General features: G+C 36.7%; 1 protein-coding gene across 3 annotated transcripts in view; it reads right to left on the bottom strand.

Annotated features, from left to right (window-relative positions):
• ARMC9 (armadillo repeat containing 9) overlaps positions 1-13,938 on the bottom strand; it is a 935,599-nt gene that overhangs the window by 449,463 nt on the left and 472,198 nt on the right. For all 3 annotated transcript variants that reach the window (XM_053710306.1, XM_053710304.1, XM_053710305.1), the window contains one exon: positions 2,389-2,423. In XM_053710306.1, coding sequence (XP_053566281.1) covers positions 2,389-2,423 — 35 coding nt within the window. The remainder of the gene's footprint in view (positions 1-2,388; positions 2,424-13,938) is intronic.

A 13,938-nucleotide genomic window follows, 5' to 3' on the forward strand; every position in this document is an offset into this window, starting at 1 on the left:
AGATACACTGAAAAAAACTAAAGATGAGGTTCACAATATTGCCAGGCCTAGCTTGTTTCAAACAAGGAAGGCCAAAGACAATAAAAGGCTTAATCAGCCTAAATTTATAACTACATACAGTGAGGAATATGGTACTATTTGTAACATTATTCGTAAAGCGCTTCCAATTCTGGATACTGATAAAGCTCTACAACCCATATTACAAGAAGGGATTACAAAGAATTTAAGATACAGGAACACATAACGTGCAACTCTTGTTACGTTATATACCTCTTGACCTGCAGGGGGCCTTAAAGGATAGGTTTTTAGAACACTTGCGTTCAATTGAGGATCCAGAATCAACAACTCCTGTCTCGTTGCATTTCAAGAAAGATCACAATTCTGACAGTTCCCTGCTGACTTTCCAGGGTATCCAGCTGATTTCCAGACACCCTAGAGGTGGAAATAGAGGCTTAACTCTTAGTAAAAGAGAAATATTCTGGATATTTCAGCTGGATGCCAGCAGGTCTTAACTCAGAATGGGATGTCAAATTGTTTGTAGACACCCATTAAAGTTGATCTTAGTTAAATCACTATAGAAATAAAAAAGGTTTTACTATGGATCATATATATATTAACATATGTATTTTTCTAGTATAGCAAATAGTTTTTGGTAAATCAATTGTTATTAAGTAATATAGACTTATTAGTTACTTTCAAAGCAAGGGATATATAGCTTGAATTACGTTTTCACTTCTTTTTGTTTCACACATGTCTCCCTATACCTGCCCATAATTATGCTTAAGATTGTAATTGGTGAATAAGAAGGGGAGTGATTTAGGTACTCCTTAAATAGCTTAGCATTATGGGAGTTTTAGTATGGTCACTGATGAAGTAAAACAGCATATATGAAACGCGTTTGACCTGCTACCATATGCCTGTCTGTTACCTGAATTTTGCCTGTGTTTTCACTGCAATATATATTTGCCTACACAAGTAAGCCTCAGTGTCGTTTTTTCCTTTAATATACGTTTTATGACAGCCACCGGGTGCATTGGACGTTGCTATTAGGTGAAAATAAGTCCGGGAAGATTGGGTTCTCTGGCAAGACAAAGGTCAATGCAGGTGACTTAGGTTTACAGTTCTGTTTATTAAATGCACAGGTCAGAGCAGTTAACACAGGTTCACGTGTCAATGTAAGAGGAAAAGGTTCACTAGACTACTGCATGCAATGGTCAGGACACTAAACAAGCACAAAGTAGCTGCCAACTAAACACTGTGTCAGTGTTGACGTAGGGTCAAATAAAAATCTTGGCACTAAAGTAAATCATGCATCAAGGTTCACAGACTTGCTGACACAAGTCCAGTGTTGAAGCAAACATGGAAACACTGTGCACACAGACTTACTTAAAGGGAGAGTCTACCATAGAATTGTTATTGTTTTAAAAGATAGATAATCCCTTTATTACACATTCCCCAGTTTTGCATAACCAACACAGTTATATTAATATGGTTTTTACCTCTGTGATTACCTTGTATCTAGGAACCTTCTTCCAGCCCCCTGATCACATGACTGTGACTGTTTATTATCTATCGTCTTCAATTTAGCATTGTTTTGTGCTAATTCTTAAATAACCCCCTGTGCCTGAACACAGTGTTATCTATATGGCCCACGTGTACTTTTAGTCTTTGTGTTGAAAAGAGATTTTAAAAGCATATGATAAGAGGCAGCCCTCAAAGGCTTAGAAATTAGCATATGAGCCTACCTATGTTTAGTTTAAACTAAGAATACCAAGAGAAAAAAGCAAATTTCATGATACAAGTAAATTGGAAAGTTGATTAAAATTACAAGTCCTATCTGAATAATGAAAGTTTAATTTATACTAGACTGTCCCTTTAAGTGAGGACTGACATCACCCTATAGAACACAGGCAGATTAGTACTGACATTGATGATAACCATCTATTCTGTCCAAGCGAATCAACAGAAAAAGATTGTATGTGAGGGAAGTCTTTAATACATCTGAAATCGTTAGAGCTCAGACTTTTGATTCTGGTGACCCAATGGAGTGTCAGTTGGTGAATGCTTGCTAGAGTGAGACAATATCTAGTATAATGTGTTCTATGAATTAATACAATAATAAACAGAAGGGAAGCTTACATGAGTTACCACAGCAATGTTTGCGTTATTTTAATTCTTTGCTGGAATGACTAAGAAGCTTAGTTTTACAGGTGTTTCTTTGGTTAATGATAAAAGAAAAAACATTAGAATGTGAAAAAATTAAATTGATAAGCAGATGGTGTGAAAAGGTGGGTTCTGTGTATCAGGTTTAAGGATTTAGCTTGCAACATTTTTATTTTCTATTATCTCAAATACGGAATAGAGTTTTCTTTATGTGAGCAAACTTACGTGGGTGCTATAGATGCTCTCAGCATAGAAGAAGCCTGTAAAAGAACATGATAAATATTACTACTAGCCACAAAATAAGCACACCCATATACATACACGCATTTAAAAAAAAACACAGAAAAAAAACAACAGTTTATCCATTTTTAGACCCATTGAAAAGCAATAAAAAAGTGTTGTGATATACAGGACAATACGTGCAACTGCATACAAAGTAGACATTGCAGGCAAAGTTAGCTCAAATAATTTAATCCTATGAGAACTTTGTGTGTTAGTAAGGTGGTTAGCAATGCAAACAGATTTATTGTGACTGCTTCTTTAGAGAGGTGCTGGGGAAAAATGCATATGGAGAATCAATAAAAAGATCCCTTGAGAAGGATCGGTTTTCATTATTATCCAACTACTGCAGTTCTTCAATCTGCATATTGAAATGAAAACTAGCTATCTAAAGGTGAGGCTAATGCTATAAAGGAGTCCACAGATGTAGGGTTATTTTAATCTAAAGTAAAGTTTATTTTATTAAGTACATTTCTTTGTTTCCTTTATTTATTCTATAATATATAGCTGTGTACCTAAAACAGTATCAGAACACTCTATTATCTACCTCTCTATAGGACAAAGCACAATTTTTACACAAAAGCAAGCAGTGTTTAATGCCCATTTAGATTTGTTCTAAGGTTGTTTTGTATGCTTTGCAAATTATTCTGTATTTAATTCAGACATGTATCTGTTCTCTTGGCAGCTTTTGTTGAAAAGTATACCTAGATAGGCTAGGCATCAGTAATGAACTACTGGGAGCTGGCTTGTGATTGTTGGCTACAAACAGTTTGTCATTGGCTCAGCAGGGGCTGATTCTCTCCAGCACGGATAGTAATCACAAGTTTATTTTACTGAGCATTTTATTGGGATATGAAACCCACATTGCTTAAAGGGATATGAAACCCACATTTTTTTTCTATTGTGATTCTGATAGGACATGCCATTTTAAAAAACTTTCTAATTTACTTCTATTATCTAATTTGTGTTGTTCTCTCGGTATCCTTGTTGAAAAGGAAACCTAGGTAGGCTGAGTAGCTGCTGATTGGTGGCTGCACATATCTGCTTCATGTTATTGGCTCACCCAATGTGTTCAACTAGTTCCCAGTAGTGCATTGCTGCTTCTTCAACAAAGGTAACCAAGATAATTAAGCAAATTTGATAATATAAATAAGTTGTTTAAAATTGTATTGTATTAAATAATTTACGGGTTGAATTTACTTAAATTATTAAATTTGCTTTGTTCTTTTTTATCCTTTGTTGAATGATCAATGACAAGTTGCATATATGTACAGTCACAATCAGCATATAGCTTGCAGTAGTGCACTGCTGCTACAAAGCCTACTTAGGAATGCTTTTCAACAAAGAACAAAGCAAATGAGATAAATATAACGTAAAAGTAAATTGGAAAGTTGTTTAAATGTATGCTCTATCTGAATTCTGAAAATTCATTCAGGTAGAGCACAAAGTTTTAAACAACTACTAATGTACTACTATTATCAAATTAGTTTTGTTCTCTTGATCTCAGCTAGGATTACTCTTTAACAAAGAATCCCAATTGGACTAAGCAGAATTGATAATAGAAGTAAATTGGAAAGTTGTTTAAAATGTCATGCTCTATCCAATCTGCTTACGTTTAATTTTGATTTTATTGTCCCTCTAATGAGATGCACAGTTTTAAAGGTAAAAATGCCTTTAAAACAATCCATGAGGGCTAAATTGATTAAGTTGCGTTGGCAGCTTTTTTGGCTATGTGGAGCAGGGTTGCACAAGCAAGCCTTTTGCCACATATTTAAGAAGCAGAAATCTCTTCTTTTTCCTCTTCGCCACTTCAGAGGTTGCAAAATCAAACCTCAACACTTGCTCATTTGGGGGGATTGACATTTCCTTCCCTAGCGCAATTGGTTAAAAAAAATCCATAAAAGGATTATATATCTTCAGAGAAGCATGTTATAATTTAAATTTACCAACATCTGACATGGTACATGTGGCATTGCAATTAAAATATAATAATCAGAACATAAAAATGTAAATAAAATCTGCACTATATCAGTAAACCCAACCGTGACCAATAGGAATGTGTTGCGCTGACAGTGCAATAAATGCAACCAGATGGATGCAGCACAAGCTACACAGTGCTCAAATTCTGCAATCTGCAACTGTCATCAGTCACGTGCCCACTCACTACTCACCATAGTACCGAGTAGGAGGAGGATGCCTGACAAGGGCAGGCTGAGGGTTGTTTCACCAGGAAGGAGGAGTTACACCAAGGGAATTGCAATACAGTAGGAGAGCAGCAGGGGCCAGGTACTCTAGTGCGCTGCACTATCTTAATTCCTTTCAATAATGGGGATGTTAAAAGGATAGCATAGTTGTGCTGTCCTTTTCATGGTAGCATAACTTTAGTGCAGCCAGACTATTCTTTTGAAAGCCACATTATTGATAGGAAGTAATTAGAATAGAATGAGTGCACAAAAGTTATGCTGCCATGAACAGGATGGCTCAGCTGCTTACTTAAAGGGACATGCCACCCACATTTTTTCTTTTATGATTTAGAAAGAGAATGCAATTTTAAACATCTTTCTAATTTACTTATATTATCTAATTTGTTTTATTCTCTTGATATTCTTTGATGAAAAGCATATCTAGATATGCTCACTAGTTGCTGATTGGTTGCTGCACATAGAAGCATCGTGTGATTGGCTCACCATGTGCATTGCTTTTTCTAAGGATAACTAAGGATATTTAAAAAAATGAAGCAAAATAAATAATGGAAGTAAATTGTAATGTTGTTTAAATTTCTATTCTCTATCTGAATCATGAAAGAAAGATGTTGGGTTTAGTGGCCCTTTAAAGGAATTAGGATAGCACGGCCACACTCAAGTAATGTTGCCATGAAAAGGCAGCTTTATGCTTAGTACAGCCACATTATTATTCTGCAGTCTACCTTAAAGGGCAAGGTGCTCTAGTATCTTCTCTAGCAGCATGCAGCAAGGTGTTCTGAGAAATCAGACAGCGAGACCTCATCTGAGGACCTGCAATAGTCCCACCTCGCTTTAAACAAGTGTTACACAGCTCAACAGAAGTGCATATATTAACAGTTTTGCATTTAATACACACAGAAGGAAGACAGATATGATCCCCAGATGTGACCTCCATCCTCCAGCTAAGGGAATGAAAACTGCATCACTTAAAGGGACACTCAATAATATTATACTTTCATTATTCAGAGAGAGCATGCAATTTTAAACAACTTTCCAATTTACTTCCATTAACTAAATGTGCACAGTCTTTTTATATTTAAACTTTTTGAGTCACCAGCTCCTACTGAGCATGTGCAAGAATAAGTGTATATGCATTTCTGAATGGCTGATGGCTGTCACATGGTACGTGTATGCATTTGTGATTGGCTGATGGCTGTCACATGGTACAGGGGGACTGGAAAAAGACATAACTTTTAAAATTGTCAGAACAAAAATCTACTACTCATTTGAAGTTCAGACTAAGTGCTATTGCATTGTCTTGTTATCCTGCATTTGTTGATTGTGCAAATCTACTGTGTTGACTGGTCCTTTAAATGCATGATAGGAAATAGTAGAAAGGGAATGGGGAGAGGTTAAAGTGTAATAGAAGCACAGTAAAGAACATTGTTTTTGTATAAAGTAATTTGCTGTTTTAAAGCCTATTAATGAGCTTCACCACCTCAAAGAAAGCCAGGGAAACTATCTGCAAGGCATCTAAGATGAAAAGGGGAGGAATTATCCATAATGTTTCGCAAGTCTGTTCCATTTTCAAGGTCTAATAAAAGCTTCATTACTAGCTTACAAGTTTAGAGTGGGGAAAAATGAAGAAAACAAGGGGGAAATTGCTAATGCTGCAGACTGTTACTTGTTGATCACATTGCGTGCTGGTTCCGGGGCCTGTACCTTAAAATTCTAAAGTAATAAATACTCCCAAGCTATTTGAACCTAAAGTGCAGTGTCCAATAATATAGCATTGGGTCACAGAAGGTAGTGAAATCATGCACTTTCCTGCTGCCACTCTACTCTAACCTGCACCACCTAAAAGCAGACCACGTTCAGTAGAAGGCCCCATCTGAGGCAGTACAAGGATCTAGATGAGAAGATGGCTGTTTATTATACATTTATTAATACTTCAGCATGTGTTTTTTTTAAAAGGACATTAACAAATTTTGCTTTAAATAATTTGCATTTTAAATACTAGTTATATCCCTTACAAACTATATATGTATCCCCTTTGAGGTTATGCATGTCAGTTAGTCTATGCAGGTCCTAACTGGTTCACTGGCTCTGTCTGACTCAGGAGTTGCAATGTCATTCAGCTAAGCGTGGACTTTAGTCATGCGCTGACACTCTTTGCTGTGGCTGACCACATATTTAACAAAGGACAAGTGTTTAGTATGCTCTACTAAATGACAGCATTTCTTTTAATTAGAATTTCACAATCAGCTATTACATCTTTTGGGCAAAAGATATAACATAATATGCTGAAATGCAGCACAATTATTCAGGATGCCTTATACTTCCACAAAATGAACTGAAACAGAATGTGATAGTCATGGGAGAGAAGGAAGAATAATAGGTGGCATCTATCAGTACCTAAATAAAGCACTGACAGCATGGGGGTGCTCTGAGCTAAATAAAACATCATAGTATCTATAAAAACAGCTGCCCTTGGCACAGCCTAACCAATTTCTACAGTAATTTAAAGTCGCTGATGCATAGCCAATATCATGAGGAGACATCTGAAGCGGTGCAATTTCAGCACAAATGTGACTTGAAACAGGACAGAGATTATCTATAATTTATTTTGTCCAGGGATAAAAGATTATGTGGACTGACATTCATATCCTTTTTGCTCAAGGAATGCACTGGCCGCAGGCAGACGCCTAGTGTACAGAGACATTATGCAAAACTGGGCTCCATATGTTATACAGAAGTTACTAGCAAATTTAATGTATTTTAGAAAGGAAATCATTAATATTAACCCCTACATGTCAACACTACAATGTGGGTATTATTTGTATTGTAGGAATACATGTCTTCAATGGATAGGTAGATGGATATATTGGTAGGTGGGTTTGTTATGTGTTATTCTATAGAGGTTAAAAGATTATAATACACTGTATAAAGTTTAATGCATTAAAATAAACTTACTTATAGCTCCAAACAATTCTTCTGTATAGTTTAAAATGAATAGCTTTATTTTAGTGATGACTTTACTTAAAAAAAAGGGCTGTCTAACAGCTAAATAAACCGTCCTATCAATGTTTTGAATTTTGCATAAAATTATAATTAGATATAGTGCACATGCTGTAAAAAAAGGAATGATTAATAGTATTTTACGCTAAGGTTATTTGAAGCAGTCACAAACGCTCTCTCAACACTGAAGCAGGGAAGCAATGACATCAGCGGCTACGTCAATGAAAGGACTGTGCATTCTCATAATGGATACCCAGCGCCATATTCCTACACAGGTAGATCCTCCTAATAGGACTCATATAATGAGTCACACTGGGGGATTTGGAAACAAAGGGGATTCCTACACAAGATTTCTTAAAAACTAATTAAAAAAGGCAATACGTAAGATGTTATGAAGAAGACTTATTTTAGTCAATCTTTTGAATGAGCTAAAAAAAAAAAAAAACATCATGTCCCTTTAATGCATTTTTATTACGTCATAAGTTTACAAATAAGTAGGGATAATAAAGTTAAGGAAGCCTTTATAGTGAATACTAAAAACAGCAAACCAAACTAATGACTTACGTGAAGGAGCAACATCACATAAAATAAAAAGACACTACAATATCTAATATTATCGACCTTGCAATTATGAAATCGCTTTGGGCTCTACATTACCACAACGATAAGTAAATACGCCACCAAGAAATAAGCCCAAATGCCTCACCATAGCAACTTAATATGTGGGTGCTAACTCTAGCCCACCATGCTGGATACTAATAAGGATGCATCACATTATGAAATATATTATGCAGGACCATAAAAAGGATATGAAAACCAAAAAAGTTATTTTGTGATTCAGTCTGTTTAAATGGCCATTAAATATAATAGAATTTCAGACACAGTAAACTCTATAGTAATACAGAATCTAATCAACATTAGTGAACAATACTTTCCTTCCGCAGCAGTTTCACCAATTTATTGCATTGTCCCCCAAGATAAATACACCAAGAGGGCATGAAAACATACAGGACTGAATAAAGGAAGCAATACTGTAGTATAGTATCAATAGAATTAACTGCACAGTCATGCCATAACCCGCTCACATATACAACAAGACTCTCTCACATCAAACTTTAGGGTAAAAAGATCTTCCACAATTTTTCAGCAAGTTCAGGAAGACACATACTGTACCAGCATACAGAAAACTGTTTTTTTCCACTGAGATCCTTCTATACAACAGGTTACCAGAAAATGAAATAAATACCCATTGTATCTATTTTTTGTCTTTTGTCTGGAATCTCTGGTCATTGGCTTTTCCTGCCATCATGATTGGCCAGAAAGCAGTACAGATTTTTTTTCTCTTATTTATTCTTTTTACTAGGATATGAGAATATATGATGCAAAATCAACAACATCATAGCAAACAGAAAAGGAACAAAATTATAAGTCAAAAATATTGTCACAAATAATATGCATAAGTAATATAAGATCCATTTAACATTTAGAAAAACATAATTTATGTAAGAACTTACCTGATAAATTCATTTCTTTCATATTAGCAAGAGTCCATGAGCTAGTGACGTATGGGATATACATTCCTACCAGGAGGGGCAAAGTTTCCCAAACCTCAAAATGCCTATAAATACACCCCTCACCACACCCACAATTCAGTTTAACGAATAGCCAAGAAGTGGGGTGATAAGAAAAAAAGTGCAAAAGCATATAAAATAAGGAATTGGAATAATTGTGCTTTATACAAAATCATAACCACCACAAAAAAAGGGCGGGCCTCATGGACTCTTGCTAATATGAAAGAAATGAATTTATCAGGTAAGTTCTTACATAAATTATGTTTTCTTTCATGTAATTAGCAAGAGTCCATGAGCTAGTGACGTATGGGATAATGACTACCCAAGAAGTGGATCTTTCCACACAAGAGTCACTAGAGAGGGAGGGATAAAATAAAGACAGCCAATTCCTGCTGAAAAATCCACACCCAAAATAAAGTTTAACGAAAAACATAAGCAGAAGATTCAAACTGAAACCGCTGCCTGAAGTACTTTTATACCAAAGACTGCTTCAGAAGAAGAAAATACATCAAAATGGTAGAATTTAGTAAAAGTATGCAAAGAGGACCAAGTAGCTGCTTTGCAGATCTGGTCAACCGAAGCTTCATTCCTAAACGCCCAGGAAGTAGAAACTGACCTAGTAGAATGAGCTGTAATTCTATGAGGCGGAGTCTTACCCGACTCAACATAGGCAAGATGAATTAAAGATTTCAACCAAGATGCCAAAGAAATGGCAGAAGCTTTCTGGCCTTTTCTAGAACCGGAAAAGATAACAAATAGACTAGAAGTCTTACGAAAAGATTTCGTAGCTTCAACATAATATTTCAAAGCTCTAACAACATCTAAAGAATGCAACGATTTCTCCTTAGAATTCTTAGGATTAGGACATAATGAAGGAACCACAATTTCTCTACTAATGTTGTTGGAATTCACAACTTTAGGTAAAAATTCAAAAGAAGTTCGCAACACCGCCTTATCCTGATGAAAAATCAGAAAAGGAGACTCACAAGAAAGAGCAGATAATTCAGAAACTCTTCTGGCAGAAGAGATGGCCAAAAGGAACAAAACTTTCCAAGAAAGTAATTTAATGTCCAATGAATGCATAGGTTCAAACGGAGGAGCTTGAAGAGCTCCCAGAACCAAATTCAAACTCCAAGGAGGAGAAATTGAGTTAATGACAGGTTTTATACGAACCAAAGCTTGTACAAAACAATGAATATCAGGAAGAATAGCAATCTTTCTGTGAAAAAGAACAGAAAGAGCAGAGATTTGTCCTTTCAAAGAACTTGCGGACAAACCCTTATCTAAACCATCCTGAAGGAACTGTAAAATTCTCGGTATTCTAAAAGAATGCCAGGAAAAATGATGAGAAAGACACCAAGAAATATAAGTCTTCCAGACTCTATAATATATCTCTCGAGATACAGATTTACGAGCCTGTAACATAGTATTAATCACAGAGTCAGAGAAACCTCTTTGACCAAGAATCAAGCGTTCAATCTCCATACCTTTAAATTTAAGGATTTCAGATCCTGATGGAAAAAAGGACCTGGTGACAGAAGGTCTGGTCTTAACGGAAGAGTCCACGGTTGGCAAGAGGCCATCCGGACAAGATCCGCATACCAAAACCTGTGAGGCCATGCCGGAGCTACCAGGAGAACAAACGAGCATTCCTTCAGAATCTTGGAGATTACTCTTGGAAGAAGAACTAGAGGCGGAAAGATATAGGCAGGATGATACTTCCAGGGAAGTGATAATGCATCCACTGCCTCCGCCTGAGGATCCCGGGATCTGGACAGATACCTGGGAAGTTTCTTGTTTAGATGGGACGCCATCAGATCTATTTCTGGAAGTTCCCACATTTGAACAATCTGAAGAAATACCTCTGGGTGAAGAGACCATTCGCCCGGATGCAACGTTTGGCGACTGAGATAATCCGCTTCCCAATTGTCTACACCTGGAATATGAACCGCAGAGATTAGACAGGAGCTGGATTCCGCCCAAACCAAAATTCGAGATACTTCTTTCATAGCCAGAGGACTGTGAGTCCCTCCTTGATGATTGATGTATGCCACAGTTGTGACATTGTCTGTCTGAAAACAAATGAACGATTCTCTCTTCAGAAGAGGCCAAAACTGAAGAGCTCTGAAAATTGCACGGAGTTCCAAAATATTGATCGGTAATCTCACCTCCTGAGATTCCCAAACTCCTTGTGCCGTCAGAGATCCCCACACAGCTCCCCAACCTGTGAGACTTGCATCTGTTGAAATTACAGTCCAGGTCGGAAGCACAAAAGAAGCCCCCTGAATTAAACGATGGTGATCTGTCCACCATGTTAGAGAGTGTCGAACAATCGGTTTTAAAGATATTAATTGAGATATCTTCGTGTAATCCTTGCACCATTGCTTCAGCATACAGAGCTGAAGAGGTCGCATGTGAAAACGAGAAAAGGGGATCGCGTCCGATGCAGCAGTCATAAGACCTAGAATTTCCATGCATAAGGCTACCGAAGGGAATGATTGTGACTGAAGGTTTCGACAAGCTGTAATCAATTTTAAACGTCTCTTGTCTGTTAAAGACAGAGTCATGGACACTGAATCCATCTGGAAACCCAGAAAGGTTACCTTTGTCTGAGGAATCAAAGAACTTTTTGGTAAATTGATCCTCCAACCATGATCTTGAAGAAACAACACAAGTCGATTCGTATGAGATTCTGCTAAATGTAAAGACTGAGCAAGTACCAAGATATCGTCCAAATAAGGAAATACCACAATACCCTGTTCTCTGATTACAGACAGCAGGGCACCGAGAACCTTTGTAAAAATTCTTGGAGCTGTAGCTAGGCCAAACGGCAGAGCCACAAACTGGTAATGCTTGTCTAGGAAAGAGAATCTCAGAAACTGATAGTGATCTGGATGAATCGGAATATGCAGATATGCATCCTGTAAATCTATTGTGGACATATAATTCCCTTGCTGAACAAAAGGTAAGATAGTCCTTACAGTTACCATCTTGAATGTTGGTATCCTTACATAACGATTCAATATTTTTAGATCCAGAACTGGTCTGAAGGAATTCTCCTTCTTTGGTACAATGAAGAGATTTGAATAAAACCCCATCCCCTGTTCCGAAACTGGAACTGGCATAATTACTCCAGTCAACTCTAGATCTGAAACACATTTCAGAAATGCTTGAGCTTTTACTGGATTTACTGGGACACGGGAAAGAAAAAATCTCTTTGCAGGAGGTCTCAACTTGAAACAAATTCTGTACCCTTCTGAAACAATGCTCTGAATCCAAAGATTGTGAACAGAATTGATCCAAATTTCCTTGAAAAAACGTAACCTGCCCCCTACCAGCTGAGCTGGAATGAGGGCCGCACCTTCATGTGGACTTAGAAGCAGGCTTTGCCTTTCTAGCTGGCTTGGATTTATTCCAGACTGGAGATGGTCTCCAAACTGAAACTGCTCCTGAGGATGAAGGATCAGGCTTTTGTTCTTTGTTGAAACGAAAGGAACGAAAACGATTATTAGCCCTGTTTTTACCTTTAGATTTTTTATCCTGTGGTAAAAAAGTTCCTTTCCCACCAGTAACAGTTGAAATAATGGAATCCAACTGAGAACCAAATAATTTGTTACCCTGGAAAGAAATGGAAAGTAAAGTTGATTTAGAAGCCATATCAGCATTCCAAGTTTTAAGCCATAAAGCTCTTCTAGCTAAAATAGCTAGAGACATAAACCTGACATCAACTCTGATAATATCAAAAATGGCATCACAGATAAAATTATTAGCATGTTGAAGAAGAATAATAATATCATGAGAATCACGATGTGTTACTTGTTGCGCTAAAGTTTCCAACCAAAAAGTTGAAGCTGCAGCAACATCAGCCAAAGATATAGCAGGTCTAAGAAGATTACCTGAACACAGATAAGCTTTTCTTAGAAAGGACTCCATTTTCCTATCTAGAGGATCCTTAAACGAAGTACCATCTGACGTAGGAATAGTAGTACGTTTAGCAAGGGTAGAAATAGCCCCATCAACTTTAGGGATCTTGTCCCAAAATTCTAATCTGTCAGGCGGCACAGGATATAATTGCTTAAAACGTTTAGGAGGAGTAAATGAATTACCCAAATTATCCCATTCTTTGGAAATTACTGCAGAAATAGCATCAGGGACAGGAAAAACTTCTGGAATAACTACAGGAGTTTTAAAAACCTTAGTAAAACGTTTAGATTTAGTATCAAGAGGACCAGAATCCTCTATTTCTAAAGCAATTAGGACTTCTTTAAGTAAAGAACGAATAAATTCCATTTTAAATAAATATGAAGATTTATCAGCATCAACCTCTGAGACAGAATCCTCTGAACCAGAGGAATCATCAGAATCAGAATGATGATGTTCAGTTAAAAATTCATCTGTAGGGAGAGAAGTTTTAAAAGATTTTTTATGTTTACTAGAAGGAGAAATAACAGACATAGCCTTCTTTATGGATTCAGAAACAAAATCTCTTATATTATCAGGAACATTCTGCACCTTAGATGTTGAAGGAACTGCAACAGGCAATGGTACTTTACTAAAGGAAATATTATCTGCTTTAACAAGTTTGTCATGACAATCAATACAAACAACAGCTGGAGGAATAGCTACCAAAAGTTTACAGCAGATACACTTAGCTTTGGTAGATTCAGCACTTGACAGCGATTTTCCTGTAGTATCTTCTGACTCAGATGCAACGTGAGACATCT

Source organism: Bombina bombina, chromosome 4, assembly GCF_027579735.1.
Source record: "Bombina bombina isolate aBomBom1 chromosome 4, aBomBom1.pri, whole genome shotgun sequence".
NCBI lineage: Eukaryota > Metazoa > Chordata > Amphibia > Anura > Bombinatoridae > Bombina > Bombina bombina.